The sequence below is a fragment of the Nematolebias whitei genome, chromosome 16, assembly GCF_014905685.2.
Source record: "Nematolebias whitei isolate Nwh7 chromosome 16, NemWhi1, whole genome shotgun sequence".
Lineage (NCBI taxonomy): Eukaryota > Metazoa > Chordata > Actinopteri > Cyprinodontiformes > Rivulidae > Nematolebias > Nematolebias whitei.
This window is the reverse complement of record NC_056513.1, coordinates 40,476,900-40,501,948: the sequence shown is the minus strand read 5'-3', so window position 1 is coordinate 40,501,948 and position 25,049 is coordinate 40,476,900. Positions and strand designations below refer to the sequence as shown.

Here is a 25,049-nt window from a genome sequence, read left to right as displayed (position 1 = left end):
CTGAGCACCTGCACCAGTGACTGAGCACCTGCACCAGTGACCTGAGCGCCTGCAGACAAGCAGCTCTGAAGCTTTCATCCAACTCATGACGGACTGAGCCACAGCCCACTTTGTGGCCCATGCACTCTATCCGTTTCTCTGCCAGTCCACCTTATACCTCAAGCTGACGCAAAACCCCAGGCACCTTGCTCCCCTCCCCCACCCCCACCCCATCCCCAGTGATTCGCCCCCTCCTGCCATGGTTTCCGGCACAGAAACCGTGCATTACATCCATCTGCACAATTCCAGCCAGTCAGTTCTTGAAGCCCTGCGCACCCAACGGCGCGAGGGCCTCTTCTGTGATGTGACCGTGCGGATCCATGACGCCTCGCTGCGTGCCCACGCCTGCGTCCTGGCGGCTGGCAGCCCCTTCTTCCAGGACAAACTGCTGCTGGGTCACTCTGAAATATCTGTGCCGCCTCTGGTGCCTGCTGAAACCGTGAAGCAGCTTGTGGATTTCATGTACAGCGGCTCACTGGTCGTGCTGCAGTCTCAGGCCCTCTGCATCCTCACAGCTGCCAGCATCTTGCAGATCAAGACGGTCATTGATGAGTGTACCCAGATCATCTCTCAGAGGAAGGCGGCGGCAGGGGCAGCAAGTGCAGCTGCTGCAGCAGCTGCTGCAGCAGCTGCAGGGGCTGGAGCAGGAGGGGGGATGCTTGGAGGGGTTCTCCCTAAACAAGAGGAACGTGCCATAGGCAAAGGTAGAGAGAGTGGCAGCAGTGGAAGCTGCTCAGTCAGTAGTGCTGGCGGCGGTGGAGGTTACGCAAACTTCTCTAATTTCATGGCTGAATGTGGTGGTGGCAACATGGGAGGGGGGTTGGGGGGTGCCAGCGAGAGCGGCCCAGGCCCTATGGATCAAAACAGCACTGTAAGTCTGATGGCGCTTGGCGACATGGGGCCCGGCTCCATGTGCAGTGGCGGTGATGGGATGGGAGCAGGGCCCGGTTCAATCCTCATGAAGCAGAGCTCCAGCTGTACTCAGGATGTAAGGTACAAGCTCCGAGACCTCCTGGCCCACACGGCCAACGGCGCCAGCACTAGTAACGCAGGGAACCTGTCCGCGGGCTGCAACTCCGGTGTGGCCAGTGTGGATAGCATCGGCAGGGACAGCCTCCGTGGCAACACGACTGACCTCTCTGATGACCTCGTAGGGATAGACCGATACAGCGAGGAGGAGGACTTGGACGGGAGAGAGCGAGGAAGAGATGGAGACAGAGACAGGGGGGCGAGCCACAGCCGCAAGCAGAGGCAGCCGCTCAGACTCCAGGTAGGGGGATAAGGGGAAGGGTTGCTATGGTTACAGCTTTCAGGCATGCAGAGCTGCAACATTTTCCATTTCTGTCTTTATATGCTTTTCCCTCTTCTCACACTGCATTGGCGTATATTGCTGAGATGTTTCTGCACTTTGCAAAATTGAATCTGTCGTCTCATCTTCAGCAGCCCCATCCCTGTTGATGATCTATGGACTTCTGCATATTAACTGTAGGTCATGGCTGCGATTGGAACCTCCTGAATGGACTGTTGCTGGGTTAACGACTGCTTGCTGTGACTTCAGTTGCATGCTGGATTTGTTTTTTACCACCTAAAACTGACGTGGACTTTTCTTATTTCAGGTGCTTGGAGGCGAGGGAGTGGTGGTGAAAGACGAGGGGGTACAGGACACAGATGGGACCGTCTATTCACTGGAGGATGGAAGACGAGATCAACAGCAGCAGGGCCCCCAGGACTCCTTGGCCAGCTTCGGACAGGTACATTCATTTACAGGCCACATGCAGAGCCTTGAACGAACCTGAGCTATAATTAACCAAAAATAAATCTAGTTTATAAATGTGACATTCTACTGAATCACTGAAGCCCACGCTTATTGAATATTTTAATAATTTAACAACTGCTCCATGGAGAAAGACGCTGTGTGAAGCAATGTGAATGTTGAGGAGATAAAACTTCTACTAAACATTATTTTTTCAAAGCTCTGCTTGCATTTGGATTCTAATGAGCAATTGTGTCACAAGTCCTGAAGTAAGTGGAGAGGGAAACACGGTGGAGCAGGGTTATGCGGCAGCCGGCTCTACGCTGCAGACTACACAAGGAGCATCTGCTGCAGACTCACACATTCAGCTTTGCTGCTCAGCTTTCTCCAAAGCTCTGCACATTAGAACAGGATTTGAAATGTTTAAAAATGTGCCTCCTTTAGGCAGCAAAGAACACTGCAAAATGCAAACTGTGGGCAATTATGAATAAATCCACTTTTTGAGTCATTAAATCCTCCGTCTTAGGGTAGATTTTATTTATCTTTACAACACATGAAATAGTCAGAGTCAGAGATTCTTTGTCATTCGCACCTCATGTGGTACATGTGGTGGAGCGAAATTATGTACACAGGGTCCCAGTTACATCCAACAATAAAATGTATAAGAAAAACAGTAATAACATCAAAGATATAATAAGAAATAATGTGGAATAAATGGTTTATACCAAAACACCGAATGTTATTTTAATCTTTACTCCTTACGCTCCATTCTCTAAAAACGATCTACCGGTGTATACAGTTTAGTGTCTATGTTGTAGAACTGGCTTTTCTTTCACTCTAGTTTAAGACTTTTTCCATCTGTCTGAGCGTCTTTGTTTTTCTTGCATCACACAAACAAATTGAATGAATATGCAACGGATGTTATTTCTGTTCTAAACTGGCCACGTTCCATCTAAAGTCATATTTTGCTGGTGTGCTGCTCAGGTGTGAGCAGAGGACTCTGTTTGCAAACTTCTGTAGAGCTGAGGACCTGATGTGACCGTGTTTGTTGTGACACTTTTACCCATGAGGAGTAAATGAATGTTTTGTACTAAAGGTGAAACACAGCAGTTGTTGTGAAGGGTTCACCATCTTTGTGGCTCACAGGCAGTAACCAGTCAAGGCTGCTTGAGTTTGTTCTTCCTTGTGGTGCTCCGGCTGCTCTGCTGCATCTTTTTAATATATAAATGTATCACGTGACTCTAAACAATAGCTGTTCTTTGAGTTGAGCTCATGCCACTTCCTTTATATTTTCAGCCTTTGCGTTAAAGACCGCTGCAGTCGCAGCGCAGCACCAATCATTCGTTCGCCCTACAATCTGGCTGCGTTTCTTACTTATTTAGCCGTCCTATTTGTAAACAAACAAACAATTGTATGACTTTTTATACCTGTCTGTTGTTGTTGCTGTTGTCGTCACTCTTAGTTAAATCAGGTCTCTGTTGTCAACGAGTCCTCGAGGCTCAATGGGACTTACCGTCTAAATAAAGGTTGAATGAAAGAATGAAAATTAAAGGGTGTGATTATAAAACAAATGCATTGTGGCATGTTTTTATTTTTAAATAGTCAAATAGTCATAAGTTAGACCTTTACAAATATAACCCAGTTTTTCCCAAAAAATTAAGATAACTGGAAAATGCAAATAAAATTGGAATACAATAAATTGGAAATTTCATTCATCTGTTTTATTCACAAAGGAACACAGTAAGACAGTGGCATTTTGAAACTAAAAGGATGCTCCATATTTTTGAAATTGAAGTTTATAGTTTTCTGGTAGCAACACATCAACGGAGCCCTGTTGTCCCCTGTGATTCCACCCTTCTTCTTTTATTACCAGTAAGTCTTGAAACATGTTGGAACTGAGGAAAACTCTGGAGGTTCTGGAGGCCAGTGCTGTCCCCCGCTTGTCTCATCTAGTATTTTAGCTGTTCAGCAGACTGGGATCTTTGCCAGGATTTTTTGTGTAATGGTGCTTCAGATGTTTTATGGTTTTTTTTGATGAGCGGTCCGGACTGCAGCCGGACCGCTTCAACACCTAGACTCTTCTACTTTAAAGCCATGCTGTTGTAACGTATGCAGTATGTGGTTTACCAAAAAAAATGCTTAAAATCGAAGGACTTCCCTCAGGGAAAAATGGTTTACTGGGTGGGAGTTGTTCTAAAGACTGTATCCATTTTACTGCATTGTTTGGTCATTTCCAGATGTGTGAACTGCCAATGCCATAGGCGCTAATGCACCTCCATACCATTAGAGAAGCATTCTTTTGAACTGTAGGCTGAATGGTTCAATTGAATTCAATTCAGTTTATTTATGTAGTGCCAAGTTGTCTCAGGGCACTGAACAGAAACATTCATATATATTCAAAAAAGCTCATTAATAAAAGTTATCCATCTACGGACGCCAGCATATTGCATTGAATCTTCACTTCGTCACAGTCTCCCATCCTGAGCAAGCACAAAGGAGACAGTGGAAAGGAAAAACCCCTTTTAACAGGAAGAAACCTCCAGCAGAACCAGGATCAGGACAAGAGACCATCTGCTTTGACCTTTGAGAGGACAGGAAGGAGAGACAAAGAATGGCATGGTTCCTATCCTTTCTAGTACTAAGGTTGTAGCATGAATGGTTTTCAAAAAGAACATCAATACATCTGACTCCAGAGCAGTTTCCACAATTTTGAGTCTCTAGCTAGAGCCAGTCCCCAGTGAGATGCTGGCTTCATGGGTGGTACGGTTTTTGTAGACTCAAATTAGAAGTTTATGCATCCGTCTATTATGAAATGAAGATGTGATCTTCTCAATAACAGGAGGCGGGCGGAGATGTCGTCACCTACTCAAGTGTCCGATGCTGCTTACAATGACTGACAAAAAATGTATTTCTTCCCAAGTCAATCAACGCCCCGGGGCGTCGGTTACTTGACTGATTCAAGTCACTCTAGCGGGAAAGAGCATCTCAGAGACACCATTTTAATTTATGTCTAAAATGAAGACTTTAAACTACACAGTTTTAAAAAGTGTTGTTGGGCCAAGTAAAACCAGAGTTCTGGTAAATAATCCATGCCACATCCTTTTCTGAAAACCATCGTCGTATGTGAAGTGCGTTGGAGCGAGAGGCTGCGGCAAAGACGGGCAGTCTCAGGAACAAAACACCCCCATCACCCTCCACTCACCTCCTACCCCCGCCGAACACATAAACAAGCTCTCCCCTCCTTTCTGACCGAGGCTCAAAGTTATTTGTCAAACGTAAATAAAATCTACAGGAAGAAAAAGAAGTGGAAGCTGAATGGAGTTTGGTGCGATAAAACTGCAGTGAGAGTGGAAGTGAGTCATGAGGTTTGAGAGATTAGTGATATTTATTCATTCAACCTTTATTTCTACAGGTAAATCCCATTGAGCCTCCAGGACTCATTTACAAGAGAGACCTGATTTAACAAAGAAAGATGACAACAATGGACAACAGCAACAACAATAAACAGTTATAAAAAGGCAAACAGATTATTTTTATATATTTATTATTTACAAATAAGATGCTAAAAGAGTAACAAAACAGCTAGATTCTAAGGTGAATGTATAAAACTAAAAACAGGAACATGTCTGCATCGGTCCCTGCCAGGAGTCCAACAGATTCTTAAAGACACTTAGAGAGGTCAAAGGTCGAGAGCTTCAGGTCTTTTTACAAGATGTTCCAGGAAACAGGAGCGGAGTAGGAGAAGGTCCTTTTGTCTAGTTCAGTCCTCACTGAGGGAACACTGCAGGTAATGATGTCCTGAGAGCGCACGCTGTAGCTGCACTCACACAGAGACATGTAGGAGGAGATGTATGAAGGCAGCAGACCAGGAAGTGAGTTAGCGTGCTTGGATTGTAAAGTTATGGTGTAGCTTAGTGTGTTTAGTCAGTTTTAGTGTGTTTGTGTCAAAACAATGAGGTGACTTATGAACGTGAGGACGACAGCTGCTGACCCAGAGAAGGACGGAACCACAGAGTCCGAACCTCTCAGAGGATTGTGACGACACAGATGAAGGAGAAAAATGGAGTCTGAGATAGACGGTGAGGATTTTGTTGAGGAAGAGGAAGGAGAGGAAGAGTGCATCAAACACCTCTAGGAGGTCTGACTCTGTGCAAAGGGACTGTATGGCAGCAAAAAAATAAAGAAACTTAAAAAAAAAGGCAGACATGGAAGATTTGTATAAAAGTTTCAGTCTCCTGATTTACATGTTTGTGTCCTGGCCAAGTGGATCAATGGAAACAGAACCACATTATGTCTGAGTCCCATCCATCCATCCATTATCTTTACCCGCTTATTCCATTTTGGGTCACGGGGGTCACTGGTGCCCATGTCCAGTAGTCACTGTGTGAGGGGCGGTGGGCACCTGGACAGGTCTCCAGTCCATCACAGGGACACAATGAGACAAACATTCTCTCTCTCACCTCTGGACAATTCAGAGTTACCATGAGTCTAACATGCATGTTTTTAGTCTGTGGGAGGAAACTGGAGCACCCGGAGAAAACCCACACATGCACGGAGAGAACATGCAAACTCCACCCAGAAAGATACCCAACTGGGATTTGAACCAGGGACCTGTTTACTGAGAGGCGGCAGCTCTACCAACTGCACCACCTGTTTAATTCAGTTCAAATTAATTTATTTGTTTTAACTGATGCAGAAGCCAAAATACAAGTAGCAGCAGAAGTGTTGCCAGTGTTGTCTTCATGTACGTGTGTGGTTTTTGTGTGGCTTTCAGGAATTCTACGATGAGCAAGGGGTGTTTTCTGAGAGCTTTTGGCCTCAGAGTGAACCTCAAGCCATGGCTTTTAATCCCAGAGGAAGGGTCAACAAGCCCATGACTCCACCTCCCACCTCCCAGTCCATCAACAGCCAGGTAAATGCTTTGTGTGTGTGCGTTCCACATTTTCACGTCACACACCCTTCATGAAGAACAAAAGAAACCCTGAGCTCAACAACAGTAAGAAGTGCTGTTACTGGGAGCAAAAGCTCGTCATCTACTTTGTTTCAGCAGAAAACAATGGTGAACCACTTGCTCCTTTGAACTGGTGATTTAAAATAAGGAACAACCAGAAATTGTACTGGTATTTTGCTAGAACAATAAAAAATAAACTGCTCCATCAGCTTTTGAGAAACGAGAGCAGGGCTATTCAACTGGAGGCCTGCGGGCCATTTCCTGCCCGCGGGTATCTTCAGTCCGGCCCGCTTCATTTTAAAAAAGTTGTTTTTTTGGTTCTGGGTTTTGGGTTCTGTTTATTGCATTTATGATTCAGTGCAATAAAATAACCACATTTAAAAAGTAACAGCTCATTGTAAACTGGTTTATTTCCATAATGACTTTAATTGCTGGGTGTCCGGCCCCGAGCTGCTGGCTTTCAAAAACAATTCTGCCCCTGAGCAGATTTGTTGAATAGTCCTGAACAAGACGATTTAAGGCCCAGCACTTCTTCAAGAACTTCTTATTGCTCTTCACATTTCATGCCAGAATTTTAATGAAGATTTAGTTATATTGAAAAATGATGGAATTGTATCGTCTCTGGTCAAATCTTGACAACAACGTTGTGTCGCAGCCCAAAATATCACCAGATCTGGTGCCATCTGTTAGCACTTGGAGGATGTGTTAGAAATGACTCTCAGCTACTTTCACACTGAACCTTAGCTCAAAAACTGTCAAGCTGACTGTTAAAGCTGTTGTTGTGTTTGCTACAGTTATCTGTTCCAGCCATCAGTGTTTCAGTGTTTCGTTGCATTGTTTTTGACGTGTTACCCATTTTCCTTTCCATCCACATCTACACACTGGCCCATGCTCTAAGGCAGCTGTTTGCACAGGGTGCTGCAGTGATGTCTGGGATAGATCCAGCAGCAAATGTAGCGTTTACCCACCCCCACCTTTAATGGCTCTGACGGGTCATCCCAGATTTAAGGTGAAACCTCCACCAACTGAAACATTTCTTTCCCTCCATTACACAGATAAACTTTCTCAGCTGTTACTTTCATCCCCAGTGGTAGACCAGAGACGGTGGACTCACTCGTGCACTGCCCGCTGCATTTAAACGCCATGAAAATACAGCTTGTATAACAAACAAGTCTGAGTCACACCGAATGCTTGTTCCACCTGCACCTATTTTAAGACTGAAATATAAAATAGAAATAGTTGTGCACCCTCTCCTGACGTGACATAATGCACCCTGGGGAGTGTTCACCACACAGTTTGAGAGCCACTCTGCTATTTAGAGACATGGAAACATTGCAAACTGCTGACTGGTCAGAGAGAATCATTACTGGTGGGAGAGAGTGATGGTGTTGGTAGATGGATGTATTTTATTAGTGCCTCCCTGGGAATGGTTTTGTTGCAGCAACAGACAAAAATTATTTAAAGATAATTAAGAAACAGTACAAAACATTGATTGACAACTATATAATAATGGAGTAAAATTGTGCAACTTATACAGTAAATCAATAACATTATATTGAAATACGTATATTTTAAAAATGGGGGAAAAGTATGTGTTCAAGAATGATTTTTAATGTGCTCAAATGGAGGAAGCAATAATTAGAATTTGATGTGACAGACATGTTGTGTGTGATTTTCTCTATTAGTTGCTGTGACAGCTGAGCTTGAGCAGCATGTTAGACGTGCTGCTCCTCGTCTATCTGGTGTGAGGAGGAGAGGATGTTCTGGGCTGGGCAGCAGTTTATTCAGCATTCTTTTCTCCAGCAATACTTCAAAATGGTCGTCTGTAGCCGACAACAAAGTCAGCTTCCTTTTATTAGTTTATTCAGTTTGCTGGCATTGCTGGATGCAAAGCTGCTCCCCAACAAAATTAATTCAGTTCAATTCAGTTTATTTATAAAGCTCCAAATCACAACAAGTTGTCTCTGGAACTTTACAGAAACATTCACATAAAAGCCAATTAGTAAAGTTCTCTATCTGAGGAATCCATCAGACAAGTTGAATCTTGGCTTCGTTGCAGTCTCCCATCCTGAGCAAGCACAGTGGAGACAGTGGAAAGAAAAACTCCCTTTAACAGGAAGAAACCTCCAGCAGAACCAGCTCAGGACAAGAGACCATCTGCTTTGACCGGCTGGTTTGAGAAGACAGGAAGGAGAGACAGACGAACACAGAATGGTAGGTCCAGGTCCAGCTGTAGGTCCAGATATAGGTCCAGGTCCAGATATAGGTCCAGGTCCAGATATAGGTCCAGGTCCAGATATAGGTCCAGGTATAGGTCCAGGTCCAGATATAGGTCCAGGTCCAGATATAGGTCCAGGTATAGGTCCAGATATAGGTCCAGGTATAGGTCCAGATATAGGTCCAGATATAGGTCCAGGTATAGGTCCAGGTATAGGTCCAAGTCCAGATATAGGTCCAGGTATAGGTCCAGGTATAGGTCCAAGTCCAGGTATAGGTCCAGGTGTACCTGAAAGACAAAACCACATGTTAAGGACAGAAAAAATAATTACAAATACAAACCAGGTTGAGCAGAGTAAGTAAAGACAGTAGCAGAGTGAAAAGTGTGGTCAGTTTGTCCTCCAGCAGTCTAAGCCTATAGCAGCATGACTAAGGGACAGCTCAGGAAACCCAAGCCGACCCTAACTATAGGATTTATCAAAAAGGAAAGTCTTAATCCCAGTCTTCAAACTGGATAATGTGTCAGCCTCACGGACAGAAACTGGAAGTTGGTTCCACAAGAGAGGAGCCTGAGAACTGAAAGATCTTCCTCCCATTCTGTTTTTGTAAATTCTAGGAACCACAAGTAAACCTGCAGTCTGAGAGTGAAGTGCTCTGTTAGTAAAATATGGAACAATAAGATCTGTAATATAAGATGGAGCTAGGCTGTTGAGAGCTTTGTAGGTTAGAAGTAAGATTTTGAATTCTATTCTGGATTTGACAGGGAGCCAATGGAGAGAAGCTAAAACTGGAGAGATATGATCTCTCCCAGTAACTCCAGTTAAGACTCTGGCAGCAGCATTTTGGATCAACTGAAGACGTTTTAAAGAAGTATTTGGACACCCAGATAATAAACCATTGCTATAGTCCAGTCTAGACGTGACAAATGCATGGACCAGTTTTTCTGCATCATCTTTAGATCAGATGTTTCTAATGTTAGTGATATTACGCAGGTGGAAGAAGGAGGTTCTAGTAACGTTTTTAATGTGGGGGATAAAAGACATGTCCTGATCAAAAATAACACCAAGATTTTTAACATTAGAGCTGGAGGACAGATTAATGCATCTAAGGAGGGAGAAAGACTGAAACATTCATTCCTAAGGTGCTCAGGTCCAAAAACCAAAACCTCAGTCTTGTCTGTTCAACAGGAGAAAATTAAGGGTCATCCAGGTTTTTATGTCTTTAAGACATGCTTGTAGTCTAAGTAGCTGATTGGATTAATTGGGTTTAATGGACAAATATAATTATGTGTCATCAGCAGAACAATGGAAATTTATCCCATGCTGTTTAATAACTTTACCTAATGGAAGCATATATAAAGTAAAGAGTATTGTCCCAAGCACTGAGCCCTGAGGAACTCCATGACTAACTTTGGTGTATGAAGAAGATTTATTATTTACATTTACAAACTGGAATCTATCAGATAGATATGATTTAAACCATTTTAGAGCTGTTCCTGTAATCCCAGCATCATATTCAAGCCTCTGTAGTAAAATATTGTGATCAACTGTATCAAATGCAGCACTGAGGTCTAACAGGACCAGTAGAGACACAAGTCCATTGTCAGAGGCCATGAGAATATCATTAGTGACTTTTACTAGTGCTGTTTCTGTGCTATGATGAGCTCTAAACCCTGACTGAAACTCTTCAAACAGATTATTTCTTTGTAGATGTTCATGCAACTGACCTGCAACTATTTTCTCTAGAATTTTTGAGATGAAAGTTAGATTAGATATAGGTCTATAGTTGGCCAGGATTTCTGAATCAAGATCAGACTTTTTAAGTGAAGGTTTAATTACAGCAACCTTTAAGCTCTGTGGTACATAACCATTCATTAAAGACAAATTAAGTAGATCCAAAATGTGGACATTAACTGTCTGTAAAGAAGCATGCATGTGGTCACACTTTCTTGTTTTAATAGGAAATCTAAGAGTTTGTCACACAGTTTATGACATAAAAGACAGATTATTTAAATAGATAACATACAGTGTGTATTCTATTTAAAGTGGAGGATCCAGTCATGCCAAAACATCTTGGACTAAAAGCCTGTCACAAACACGCTAAATCTCCCATTCCCATTATGACCAGCTGAAATGCAGAGCAGTGATACATGCAGTTGATGCTGACTGCTATATTTAAAAAATGAAGCAGGTAAGACAAAAGCTGAGCACCATACCATTCATTTCAGTTCAATTCAAAACTACTTTATTAATCCCAAAGGGAAATGAAGTGTTGTTGTAGCTCATTATGCTGGTTTCATTCAAGAGTACACATAATATATACAGTACCACAAATAGGATTAGAGCCAAATATCGACTGCCCTTTGGTGTTTTTTATACTTAGAGCTTGTAAATAAGAGTTTTATACACTGCCTGGCCAAAAAAAAAGTTGCCACCAAAAAAAAAAAAAGGTCGCACTAATAATTGGTTGGACTGTCTTTAGCTTTATGGCATTCATTCTCTGTGTCATTGTTTCGATAAACTTCTGCAACATGACAAGATCTGTTTCATCCAGTGTTGCATTAATTTTTCACTAAGATCTTTCACTGATGACGAGACACTGGTCATGATGGTGCATCACTTCACCTGCCTCTCTTCTGACCCTGATGCACCATCACTCTGGAACAGGGTCAGTCTGGACTCATCAGACCACATGACCTTCTTCCATTGCTCCACAGTCCAATCTTTATGCTCCCTAACAAACTGAAGACTTTTTTCCAGTTAGCTTACTGGTTAGTGGTTTTCTTAAGGCTCCACAGCTGTTCAGTCCCAGTCCCTTGAGTTCCCTTCACATTGTGCATGTGGAAATGTTCTTCCTGTCTCTATGAACCACAGCCCTGAGTGCTGCTGAGGTTTTTCTTCCATTTGATTTCACCAAACGTTTAAATGATCACTGATCACGATCATTCGGGATTTATTTCCGGCCACATTTCTTCCTGGAAGACGATGGGTCCCCACTGTCCTTCCAGTTTTTAATAATGTGTTGGACAGTTCTTAACCCAGTTTTAGTTGTTTCTACAATCTCCTGAGATGTTTCCTCTGCTTGATGCCGATGATTTGACCCTTCTCAAACAGACTGACATCTTTTCCACGACCACGCCGTGAGTCTTTCATCATGGTGTTGAAGAAATGAGAAGCAGCTCATTGCACCAGTTGGAGTTAAAGAACTTGTTGCAGCTGAAACACAATCGTCCGTGCAGTGATGATCCAACAGGAGGCTCGGACCTGTTTGATCAGTTAAATCCAGGTGGAGACTTTTTTTTTGACCTGGCAGTGTATGGGTTTATTATATGGGTTAATCAAACCCCTTTTTGTAGCACTTCCTGATTCTTCTGTCTAAAATGCTCCATTTATCTTCTGTCCCTTCTCTGATTGGTCAGTTGAAATGACTCTTCCTACTATAACCATAAGGTTTCAAGTTTAGATGGTCCTTTTTACGAGGGACTACTGTATTCTCTGGCTAACATTTCTTTCACAGCCAACTTTTTTGTTCTTTGCTGAAAGATCTTTTTTGAGGGATGTTTCAACAGAGGTGAGGCCACACGCTGACTGGGGCTTCCAATATATTTAGATTATTTGCCTCTAAAGGAACAAGTTAGAATCTCAAAAGTGATTCTGAGAGAGTGCTGAGGCAGACACTGTCTCTTCAAAGCTAACTTGAAATTCCACCACATGGTCTATCAAATGCCATTGAATAAGTGTGTTGTTATAAATAAAATCAAAAAGGTGAACTATTTTAATAAGGAGCAGATCTCACCTGAAGTTTTTGTCCTGTTCTTATGTTTACATTTTTTTAAACGTGTTAAATTTAATGAAAGAGCAAATTTAAAACCCTAGCACCATTTTTTGCTCCATAGCAGCCAGATGATTTTTATTTCCAATAGTTTGATAATTTGACAGTTTGTACTGTGGTAGTTTTCTTTCATACTCACCGAATTTTGGTGTTGCATCCCTGGGCTACAACTAGTTCATGAACGGCGTTCACGGAGGTTTCCAGAATCGATCAACCTTTATTTCTACAGGTAAATCCCATTGAGCCTCGAGGACTCATTTACAAGAGAGACCTGATTTAACAAAGAAAGATGACAACATACCTTGGGATATTTGCAGTGGGTCTCAACAATTCGGTTTGGTCTGCAGAGGCCTGCAGCCCTGTCAGCTGAGGTGTGAACATGTTCAGACAATTTGTGCAACAACTTTTCTCTCAAAATAGTCAAGAGTTGTAACGAGTGTCAAACCCACCTGAATTGTGCTGTAGGCATCTCCAGCCTTCTCCTTGAACATTAGAGCTCTTTGAGACTGAAACTGTTCTCCTACTGAAAACACTCAGTCCAATTGTCCATGTCTAAACTGGGCCAAATCTGTCTTGTCTTCATTTCTTAAGTGTTCTGCTGCAGAATAAGTCATAAATGTGGGGGTGGCTGCAAAAATGGTTACAAAATGGACTGTGACAAATATGATGTGGGCAGAAGTGGATAAAACAATAATGTACATGGCCAAGACTGCAGTTTTGCAAAGCGTGCAAACAATAACGGGCCATAAAAATAACTAATTAAACATTGTCTTGCAAACAAACATTGAGCCTGCAGGTCATTTGCAAACACTGAGGATTTAGTAAAAATGCACCTGAAAATTAGGATTTTTTTTTGTATCCTTGATGCTGCTCAATAATCCAGGTAGAAAAATCTAAAAAAGTTAAAACTGGTCCTCTGGACATTCAAAAAAACAAAACAAAGCAAAACAAACAAACAAAAATGTAGAAACGTTTCGTCTCTCATTCTGAGGACTTCCTCAGTCTGAGGTGCTGTTTTCAGCTCAGTCTCTTAAATAGCACCTTCTCAGAGTGGATCAACCAGTTTTGCTGCTGACAACCAAAACCAGCTGATCACATGCTCAAGAAGGACCATCAGCCTAACAATGGATCATTAGCACCTGATGGCTGTTTACTGTTCACAGAGGGCTGAGTGATACTAGCAATCACAGCATTGTGTAGGGTGATATGGAGCTGGATATATATAGTTAATAATCAGTCATGAGTTGGGCTCATAAGATATGCATTTATTATGCAAATAACCTCGTAGTGTGGGCACCACCTCTCTTGGAGAGGAAAAATCAGTCTAGTTAACCCCAAATTAATGTAAACTGAAATGTGAGTTATTTTCTCGTGTTTAAAGGGCATCAAATCAGTTAATACACACAGATATGCCAAAATAATCACAAATTCAGTTGATTTTATGTATTTTATTATAAAAATAATAATCTGTTATATATGTGATGAAAATTATGCATAACAAAAGTTAACTGAATAATAGGTAGCCTTGCATTAAAGGTCTAATTGATGAGGAAACTTAAAAGGCAGGTTTTGGACGGGTTCTGTTTGTGAAGTAGTTAAAAATTGTGTCTAAGGTGAGCGGTAGTTTGTCTGATAAGATTATTGTCATGTAGGGTCACCAGAAAGGCATCAAAAGTCTCTTGTCCTACCAGGATGAGATGCCAGAACATGTTTCCAACAGCTGCTTAAACTGATACCAGCAAGGCCTGAGATGCTCCGGTGACTGAGAGGCTGATTTTTCCTCAAAGTTCACCTATCATTGGTTGGAGGGACGAAGGTCCGGCCACTGGCTCTGAAGTCAGCTGGGATTTACCACTCTGCAGTGTGATGGTTCTGGTTCGGTCAGGTTCTGTGCCTTTCTCTCATCCTGAGATGTCTGCAGAAAGGTGGCCTCCTTTACTCCTCTCTTAAACCATCATTCCTCTCTATCCAGGATGTGAACATCTTCATCCCTGAATGAGTGACCTTTGGCCAGCAGTCACTCTTTGTTAGGCTGATGGTCCTCCTTGATCATATGAGCAGCTGGTTATGGTTGTCAGCAGCAAAACGTTGGTTACGTACTGTAACCCCAGATTCTATGAGTATAGGCGTAGCCCTTTAAGAGCTGTCGCTGGTGGTTTTATCTCATCATGCAAAGCATCGCACTGAAAAAATTAGTCCACGACCACCTGTTGTGTGGGCCCCACCCGGTCCGTATAAATTACGTTAAGAGCGGGTAATCGGCTCCCAAATAGCTTTTTCATCAGCCTTTTAGGAGCCAGTGAGGCCCGAAACTTAAAGGGCTACGCCTATACTCATAGAATCTGGGGTTACAGTACGTAACCAACGTTCTATTTTGTATAGGCTTCGCCCTTTAAGAGCTGTCGCTGGTGGGTTAAGGGCGAAGCAGATGTAGTCTCCACCTCACTGGGTCCATTCGAACACCATAAGAAGCGCCCGCTTGCCCAAAAAACATCTTGTCACTCAGCTTTCCATGTGCATAAATACGCATTGTGTAATTACGCGCATCATGCACAGACATGCACTGTGTAATTTACGCGTTCCCGAGTGCATGAACGCCCCAGAAAGGTTTTCAACAGAAAAGAGGAGAGGCTGAAAAAGGCCGTGGACAGAGCAGATCCACGGCTCTTCAATATGAACAGATTAATAATAAGTAAACTGATAATTAATCAAATAAACTGATTGATGACAGAAGTCATGAACAGATTAGTGACAATAGAACAAGAACAATGGTCACAACCTGTGACTGATAACATCTCACACTGTAAATGCATGCAGTCAGCTGTGAGTTTAAACGAGATTCCATGAAACAATAATATTCATTCTGTTAAGGCACTAAGGACAGAATGTGTCATGGAACGAGCCGTCACATCACGTAAATAAAAGCGAATAAATGAACAGGGTGTTGACCACGCGGCCGCAGTGCAAATATCCTGCATTGACATACCATTATGCAAAGCAGTCGAAGATGCGATACCTCTGGTCGAGTGCACCCTGAGGTTGTCAGGAGGCTTTAAATCTGATGCTCTGTAGGCTTCAGAAATGGCCTCACGCAGCCAGTGTGACAGGCACTGGGTGGATAACGGGCGACCTGCAGATGCATCTCTATAGTGCACAAACAAAAGTTGAGTCTGACGCAATGCCGCTGTGCATGTTACGTAACACGTCAACGCACGTACAGGGCAGAGAAGATGGAAAGATGCTTCTTCTTCTGATTGTGAGGAGGAGGGAAAAATCCCTCCAACGATATTGCTCTTGATTTATAAGAGCTTGTGATGTTTTTAGGCATAAATGCTGGATTAGGCCTCAGATCAGCTGAGCTGCCATCAGCCTGAATTCTGAGACACGATGGAGTGACGGAGAGGGCAGATAAATCACTCACCCTCTTAGCGGATGTTAAAGCCAGCAGCAGGGCTGTTTTAAGAGACAAGAATTTAATTGGAACCTGATTCAGTGGCTCGAACGGAGCTTTGATTAGGGCTTGCGGAACCAGCATTAAATCCCACTGTGGAGCAAGTGGGCGTGAAACAGGCCTGCGTCTCTGTACACTTTTAAAACAACGCTTCATCAGCGTATGATTAAAAGCTGTTCTGTCCCCGAAACCTTCGTGACAAGAAGAGATGGCTGCAGCGTACGTTTGTCCATCAGCTGCTGCAGAAAGGACAGCACGCCACCTAGTGGACATGAGGTGGCCTCTACACCTTTCTCCGTACACCAGCACTGAAAAGCTGTCCACTTTGATGTGTACAGCGCTGTGGTAGATGTAGCACGTGAATCCTGGATCGTGCACACTACCTCTTGAGAGAGACCCATCCTCTCTAAACAGATCTGTTCAGCGGCCAGACCCAAAGGTGCTGGCCTATTTCTGGTTAACTCCTGATCACTCCTCCTGCCTGGAGGAGAGCATCCTCCCTCCACGGCAGTTTCCACAGGCGCCCCGATTACAGGCGTCGTAGAACTAGGAACCATGGGGCGTTCACGCGCTCGGGAGCCACCTGGAGAGCTGTTAGTTCCTCCTCCTGAACTCTGTTCAGAAACCGTGATATCAGAAGGAGTGGGGGAAATGCGTAAAGAAGCATTTTGGGCCACGGGCTGTGAGCAAACGTGTCTACCCCTAGCGGTGGTTCGTCTTGCGGGCTCAGTGAGAACCATAGTTGACACTGAGCATTCTCTCGTGTTGCAAACAGGTCCACGACCACTTTGCCAAATTTTTGCCACGTCTGAGCCATCAGCTCTGGATGGAGGGTCCAGTCCCCGTGACACGGACCGCCCCTGGATATCACATCCACCCCCCTGTTCAGAACACCGGGGATGTACACTGCTCTGATAGAGAGCAGATTTTGGTGTGCCCAACACAGCAGCTGTCTCGCAATGTGTAACATTTGGGCTGAGCGCACACAACCCCTGCTGGTTTATGTATGCAGCAGTCACCTTGTTGTCTGTGTGAATCAACACATGTTGATTCCACAGCACACAGGCAAAGTGTTGAATCACATTCAAAACCGTGCGACACTCCAAAACATTTATATGAGCTGCTGTGTGGGGTGGCCACAGCGCCCCCACAGCTCGAGACATGCATGTGCCTCCCCAACCTGACAGAGACGCGTCTGTGAAGACTGACACGTGTGACGTAGGTCTGCTGACGGAAACTCCCTCCGACAAAACAAGAGGATTTCCCCAGTGTCTCAGGTCGCTTCTCACGGAGGGGGGGCACACCGTCTCTTCTGCCTCACCAAATCCACACGCAAACGAGCGAACCACCTCTGGAGACGTCGCATGTGGAGTAATCCCAACGGGATCACCGTGTGAGCTGACGACATTGTTCCTAACAACTTCATGACAGAAACAGCTGTTACAACTCTGCCTGGTTTCACGTGGCAGAGCTGGTCCTTTAGAGCTTCAGTTCTCGTCTGAGATAAGCGAGCCCTCATAGTGACCGAGTTTAGCTCCACTCCCAAATAAACAATCGTCTGTGCCAGGAGAACTGAACTCTTTTTCCAGTTTATGGTGAAGCCGAGATTTTGCAGGTGTGACATCAGCGTCAGAGTTTGCGCTGCTGTCTCTTGTCTGGAATGGGTCAGCAGCAACAGATCGTCCAGATAAAACAGAATTCTAATCCCTGCACTGTGTAACGGCTGCAGAGCCGCCTCCACACATTTTGAAAATGTGCATAGCGCGAAGTAATACCCAAACGGGAGTCTGTTGTACTGATACTGGTTCCCTTGAAAGGAGAAGCACAAGAACTTTCTGTGCTTTGGAATGATCGGGATGTGGAAGTAGGCGTCTTTCAGATCGATGGAGGTAAACCAGTTGTTTTGCTGAATGTTGTCTAACAATTGTCTGGTTGTCAACATGTGAAATTGTCTCTCCATGATTGATATGTTGAAAATTGACAAATCCAAGATGGGTCTCATCCCTCCAGTCCGTTTTGGGACCAGGAAGTAACGAGAGTAGAACCCTGTGTTTTCCTCTCCTTCTGGATTCCTGGAAATTACATTTTTCACCAGAATTTCCTGAACCTCTGCATGAAGAAACGAGATCTGTTCTGGGCATGACAGAACTGTCTCTAAAATTCCTCCAAGCGGGAGGGGTTGAGCTGCGAACTGCAGCGTATATCCCCTGCTGATAAGGCGGTTCATCCATCTGTCTAGAGCGCACACTCGCTGCCGCTCCGTGTAACGTTTGGGGAGCAGACGCGCGTCTCCGTGCTGCGTCATGTTTTTTACGGACGTCAACCAATTTACAGCCTCTACCGCTGTCATGTGCTGCGAAGGCGTGCTTCGAGCGACCCAAGGTGAGGCTTTCTCGAAAGGGCCCTGAAGGCACCTCTGTGCCACGCTCAGGCTGCGGGCTCACATCTGTGCTGCCGTGTGCTGAGGGGAGGTGCGCGCGCCCTTGGCCATGTGGTGCCGCTTCGAAACCGGCGCTCTCAGTCTACCAGGTCCGACTGCAGCCTCGTTCCAGTAGGACGTCACTGCTGGGAAACGAGGCCAGATGGGATAAGGACGGCGAGCCGGGGTGGAGCCAAACCTTCCCGCTAGATTATCTGATCTGGGTGGGGGGAGGAAAGGGACGGAAAGTCCATTCGTGTCAGCCGCCTCCTGAATTATGCCGGGCAGCTCAGAGAGGAGGGCACCGACGGCTGGGAGCTGTGTGGTCGCTGATGCGGAAAGGCCCAGGGGGGATGAGCATCCGCTCGGCCCCCCTTGTCCCGACACCACGCTCTCCAGGAGGGAGTGAGCAGCGGGGCTGCTGCTGACATCGCCTGTCCTGGAGGAACCATCCGATTTGCTCCGAGAGCCGGCATTGAAAAAATCAATGGCGTCGCCCAGCGAACAGTCTCCCGCCACGGAGAGGCACTCCTCGACGTTAGCCTTGAACAAGGCTGCTCGCCTCTGCCTCTCCTCCGGGGGGAGGAGGTCACAGAGGTGGCAGGAGGAGGCGAGGTCAGCATGGCGGGGACCCAGGCATCCTTCGCAGATGTCGTGCCGGTCGAAACTCAGCATGTAGCCGGTCTTGCAGGACAGGCACAAGCGGATGACGTTGGTGCTGGACATCGTTGTTGAAGCTCAGTGCTATACATTTGCTGAAGAAAAATGGGAGCCGATTACCCACTCTTAACGTAATTTATACGGACTGGGTGGGGCCCTCACAACAGGTGGGCGTGGACAAATTTTTTCAGTGCTATACTTTGCATGACGGGATAAACCCACCAGCGACAGCTCTTAAAGAGCGAAGCCTATACGAAATAGAACTGGTTAATCCACTCTGAGAAGGTGCTATTTATAAGACAGAGCTGAATACAGCACCTCAGACTGAGGAAGTCTTTCGGATGAACGACAAAACGTTTCTACTTTTTTTTGTTTTGTTTGTTTGTTTTGTTTTGTTTTTTGATTGTCCAGAGGACCAGATTTAACTTTTTTAGATATTTTCTTGTAGTTTTTAGTTACCAACTAGTTTTCTACCAGTCCCAGCTCATTGAGGTGCTACTTTTAGCCTTCACATGGAGGACCATCTTGGAGATCTACATAAAGACATCTGCTGTCAACTCAGCAGAAAAGTGTTTAAGTTTTCAGTAAATATCCAGAAACTGGGATGGTATATATTAATCCTGTCATAATCTATTTTTGTCTTCCATAGCTTCTGTTCCAGTACCCAGTAAGCCACTCGCAGCCTGCTCCATTTTATGTGGGAGGACCCATGGGAGGGATTGACAACATGGCAGGAACAGAGCCCAGTCAGCAGGCTCCGCCCCCAGCACCAATGACCCCCGCCCCACCTTCTTCCACACCCTCCTGTTCTGCTGGGCCCTCTCCCTCCTCCCAGGGATCTGAGACCTCATTTGACTGCACCCACTGTGGCAAATCTTTACGTTCCAGGAAGAATTACAGCAAGCACATGTTTATCCACTCCGGTAAGTTCACTACACACGGTAATTAAGTCACTGTACAATGGTTGGAAAATATAATACAATAAAAATAAGTTTGGAAAAAAATGTAGTTTTGAGTTGCACTAGAATTTTCACCCGAGGTCATGGCACTCGTTCTTGGAGACATTTCCTGGATCTGTTAAACAGTAGAACATGCGTTGGGCTACTCATCATCCATCCATCCATTTTCTTTTACCCGCTTCTTCCATTTTGGGTCACCGGGGTCGCCAGTGCCCATGTCCAGCAATCACTGTGCGAGGGGTGGGGTACACCCTGGACGGGTCGCAAGTCCATCACAGGGACACATAGAGACAAACGAGACAAACAACCATTCACTCTCTCACTCACACCTAGGGACAATTTAGAGTTACCAATCAGTCTAACATGCATGTTTTTGGACTGTGGGAGGAAACCGGAGTACCCGGAGAAAACCCACGCATGCATGGAGAGAACATGCAAACTCCACCCAGAAAGGCCCCTGGACCGGGATGTGAACTGGGGACCTGCTCGCTTAGAGGCAGTAGCTCTACCAGTTTCACCACCGTGTTGCCTTCTATACATCCAGTTCATTTCAATTCAGTTTATTTATAAAGAAGAACCCACAGCAAATCAATCACCCTAAACTGGACATTTGTCTCCATGTTTTTAAATGAGAAGACGACTTCATACCTCGTCGCTCTGCAGGTAGGGGCCGTTTACACGGCGTGTATTTTAGTGCATCCGCTCCTTTCTCTCTGCGGTTCTGCTGATCATCTACACGACACCAGTGACCCCCCTCTTTGAATCCAGATGTTTCTGAACCCACCTTCCAGAGTGGAGGTTTTTCTCTGACCCCCCGCTGATAATGGAAACATCTCCCGCTGAGGCTTTGTGTTAAACCACATGCGCGCACGCGGACAGACGCTGTATTTCTATCAACATGGCGGCGGACACACTGCTTTCAGAACCTCGACTGATGGAATATATTTTTAATCTTGTAGTTAATCTACGTCAGATTCCAGGTGCTGTGACCAACATCTGTGTTGGAAGAGACACAGTCTGATCCAGTTCTAATGTCGCTGTTTATAGAACGAGCCTGTTGAGGCAGACGTGCACATCTCGCTGCACTATAACAGTTTATTAATAATAAACAGTATTTATGTTAGTGTGAGATATAATGAAGCTCTGAGCTAAATGAAGCTATCTGGACATTATGTAATTCAAATTTAAAATGATGCTAAACATGTAGCGTGTTATTAAAGTTGAAAATGAAGACATCAGATTTGAATTTTATTTATTTATTCAACACCACAAACTGTATGTCACACAAACACTGATAATTAAACTGTACACACTATTAAAACACGTTAACAGTAAACTGCATGAATGAACTGGACTCTTGTTTTCATCCTGGATGTTCTGGTCCCATGTTGTTCATCTGGCTCGTTCAGGCTGTCACTCCTTTGATTAATGCAGCTTAAAACATTGAATAGATTGAATTAAAGAACTGAGGGGATTTTAAATAAATAGTTCATCAACATCTCTCTCCGATGTCCTCCTGCACCTGGGCCGAGCCTCGTTCAGAACCGGTCCGCCTGGTGGAGGACAGCTCCTTCTTCTTTCAGGAAAAAATAAAAACTCAGCTGGTTGTTGTGTGATCAAAGTAAACACAAACTAACATTATTAAGAACATTGATTTACCTGCTGTAAATCAGCTATTGATTATCACGGAGTAAAGTCCGACATCGTCGACTCGGTTCTGGTCCACTCAGCGACCGGTGTGGAGCTGTTGGACGAAGCGGTCCCGCTTGGTGTCAAATCTGTCGGCTCTTATCCAGAATCCAGCTTCAACTTGTTGTTAACTTGTTGTTAGCTGAGCTTTTAGTCCAGAGGAAAGGAGCGTGCCGAGGCAGCAGCATGCGCATTAGGTGAAGGTACAAAATTCACAGCGCCATCTAATGACCTGGCATGGTAATTACAGCGGATTTGGGAGGGCGGGGGGGAATCCTCCGAATGCATGTGAATACAAAATCCAACCGTGTCAACACAAATCTTTTCTTCTAATTAACATACGAAAAAACCTACGTTTCCCCCCATCGTGTCCGTCTAAATAGGGCCTAAGGCAAAGAAGATGTAGTATGATGAGTTGTATGGGAGGCTGGACACTAAAGAGGGTGAGAAGGACTTGTACTGATTGGCAAGACAGAGGGATCAGGCTTGAAAGGATGTGCAGCAGGTTAGGCTTGTTAAAGATGGGAATGGTAATGTTCTAACAAGTCAAATTTATTTATAAAGCACATTTAAAACATCAACTGTTACCAAAGCGCTTAACAAGTGAGGAGAGTGTGACGGGAAGATGAAAGGAGTACTTTGAGGAGCTAATGAATGAAGAGCATGAAAGAGAAAGAAGAGTAGAGGTCATAGAAACTGTGGACCAGGAAGTGGGAAAGGTTTGTGCAGGTGAAGTCTGTAAAGCTCTGAAAAGAATGAAGAAGGGGAAGAACTGGTTCTGAAAGGTGTCGGTTGAAGTCTTCTTAACACCATACTGTGTGCTGACTCGGGGCATGCACACATTTTACTCCTTTTTACATACAAACTTTTGGGAGTGACGATACACAGGAGTAAGCTCTCAGATGTGTGCTGTTGCAGGGAAGAGGTGGGAATTATGCTCGGGTAACCTCTAGGTGTTCAAAAATAAATTCTAAAGATTTTTATTTGCTTTCATCCCTGTGGACGTTTGTGATATTCTGGCCTCAGGTCCCGCAGCATTAAAGCAGGTCTCATTTTGTTATGGACATCACTGCATGTGCTCAGGAACACGTCCAAAAATAGAAGTCGCATAAGAATAGGACCATCCATCCTGTTGTCAGTGCAAGGTTCAAAAGCCTGCCTCTCTGACGGTATGGGGGTGCATTAGTGCCTATGATATGGGTAGCTTACACATCTGGAAAGGCACTATCAATGCAGAAAAATACATACCATATTTTCCGCTGTACACGTCGCTCCGCCCTATAAGTTGCATTAGTCCAAATATGACTAATAAAGTGGAAAAATCCATAAATACGTTGCATCTATTATGTGACCACTGACGCGTCACGTTTGTTACGCATCACATCTAAAAACCTGGAAATGTGGTCCGAACCAAGAAATGTGGCCGGTGTTGTGCCAAAAATCGATTGGCTGCCAAATGGCGGCCGCAGGAGCGTGCACGGGAGGACTTTAACAAGAACTTAACAAGATTAGCATCCATCCATCCATCCATCCATCCATTATCTTTACCCGTTTATTCCATTTTGGGTCACGGGGGTCGCCGGTGCCCATGTCCAGCAATCACTGTGCGAGGGGCGGGGGACACCCTGGACAGGTCTCCAGTCCATCACAGGGACACATAGAGACAAACAACCATTCACTCTGTCACTCACACCTAGGGACAATTTAGAGTTACCAATCAGCCTAACATGCATGTTTTTGGTCTGTGGGAGGAAACCGGAGCACCCGGAGAAAACCCACGCAGCACGGAGAGAACATGCAAACTCCACCCAGAAAGGCCCCTGGACTGGGGTTGGAACCAAGGACCTGTTCGCTGAGAGGCAGCAGCTCTACCAGTTGTTCCACCGTGCTGCCAAGATTAACACTTAAAAACAATTATTTATTTGCTCGAAATTATAACAAAGGTGTTTAACTTTTCCTTAATAAATGCACTTTAATGGTCAAATCAGCTGCATTTCAAAAGCCGATACGTGGAAATAGGCGCGTGCACGGGAGGACTCGCTGTGTATTTCTTCAAAATTTAACAAGATAGGCACCCTAAACACAATTATTTGTTTGCTTGACTTTGTAGTAAAGGTGTTTCTCAGTTTAACTTTTACTTAATAATAGGGGTGTCAACGTTAATGCATGCGATTAATCTAAAAAGATGAATGCATTAATATTACATAATGCAGATTAATCATATTACCTATTTTGACCTATAAAGGCCTCTGTCCTGCAGAGGTAGAGCAGTAATCTCTTACCCGAATCGGAGCCGACCTGGCGCGATTTGGCCTGGCGGGCCAGTGTGTGTGTTTGTGTGCGCGTGTGTGTGGTTTTGATGTGGTTTCACGAATCATACTGCATGGTATAAAATTGTGTTGATCTACTTGTAGAGGAGGAGTCTTAAGTTTATATGTTGAGAGGATGAAGAAGGAAAGAAGAGCGCAGCAGTTGATCAGACTGTGAAGAGATTGCTGGCACATTGTGCAATAATTGCTCATGTGGGCTCGGGCTTCCATGATGCAGTTTTAGAATCATAGCACAACGAAATAAGAATGCATGATATAAAATTGTGATGGACACCTGTCACCGGCCGTGCGCGTCCGCTGACCTGCTGGTTGAAAAGGACTTGCGATCTGTCCGGGGTGTACACTGCCTCTGTGACGGCTGGACATGGGCACCAGCGACCCGAAAAGGAAGAAGCAGGTAAGGATGGATGGATGGATGGATGGATGGATGGATGGATGGATTTACTGACTGACTGACTGACTTACTGACTGACTGACTGACTGACTGACTGACTGACTGACTGACTGACTGACTTACTGACTTACTGACTGACTTACTGACTTACTGACTTACTGACTTACTTACTTACTTACTTACTGACTTACTGACTTACTTACTGACTTACTTACTTACTGACTTACTGACTTACTTACTTACTTACTGACTTACTTACTTACTTACTTACTTACTGACTTACTTACTTACTTACTTACTGACTTACTGACTTACTTACTGACTTACTTACTTACTTACTTACTTACTGACTTACT

General features: G+C 44.5%; 1 protein-coding gene across 1 annotated transcript in view; it reads left to right on the top strand.

Moving 5' to 3' along the window:
* Positions 1–6: 6 nt before the first annotated feature.
* Positions 7–25,049, top strand: part of zbtb45 (zinc finger and BTB domain containing 45) — a 27,448-nt gene continuing 2,405 nt past the window's right edge. Inside the window, exons 1-4 of the mRNA XM_037690606.1 lie at positions 7–1,309; positions 1,656–1,790; positions 6,567–6,704; positions 19,971–20,244. Coding sequence (XP_037546534.1) covers positions 239–1,309; positions 1,656–1,790; positions 6,567–6,704; positions 19,971–20,244 — 1,618 coding nt within the window. The 5' untranslated portion in view covers positions 7–238. The remainder of the gene's footprint in view (positions 1,310–1,655; positions 1,791–6,566; positions 6,705–19,970; positions 20,245–25,049) is intronic.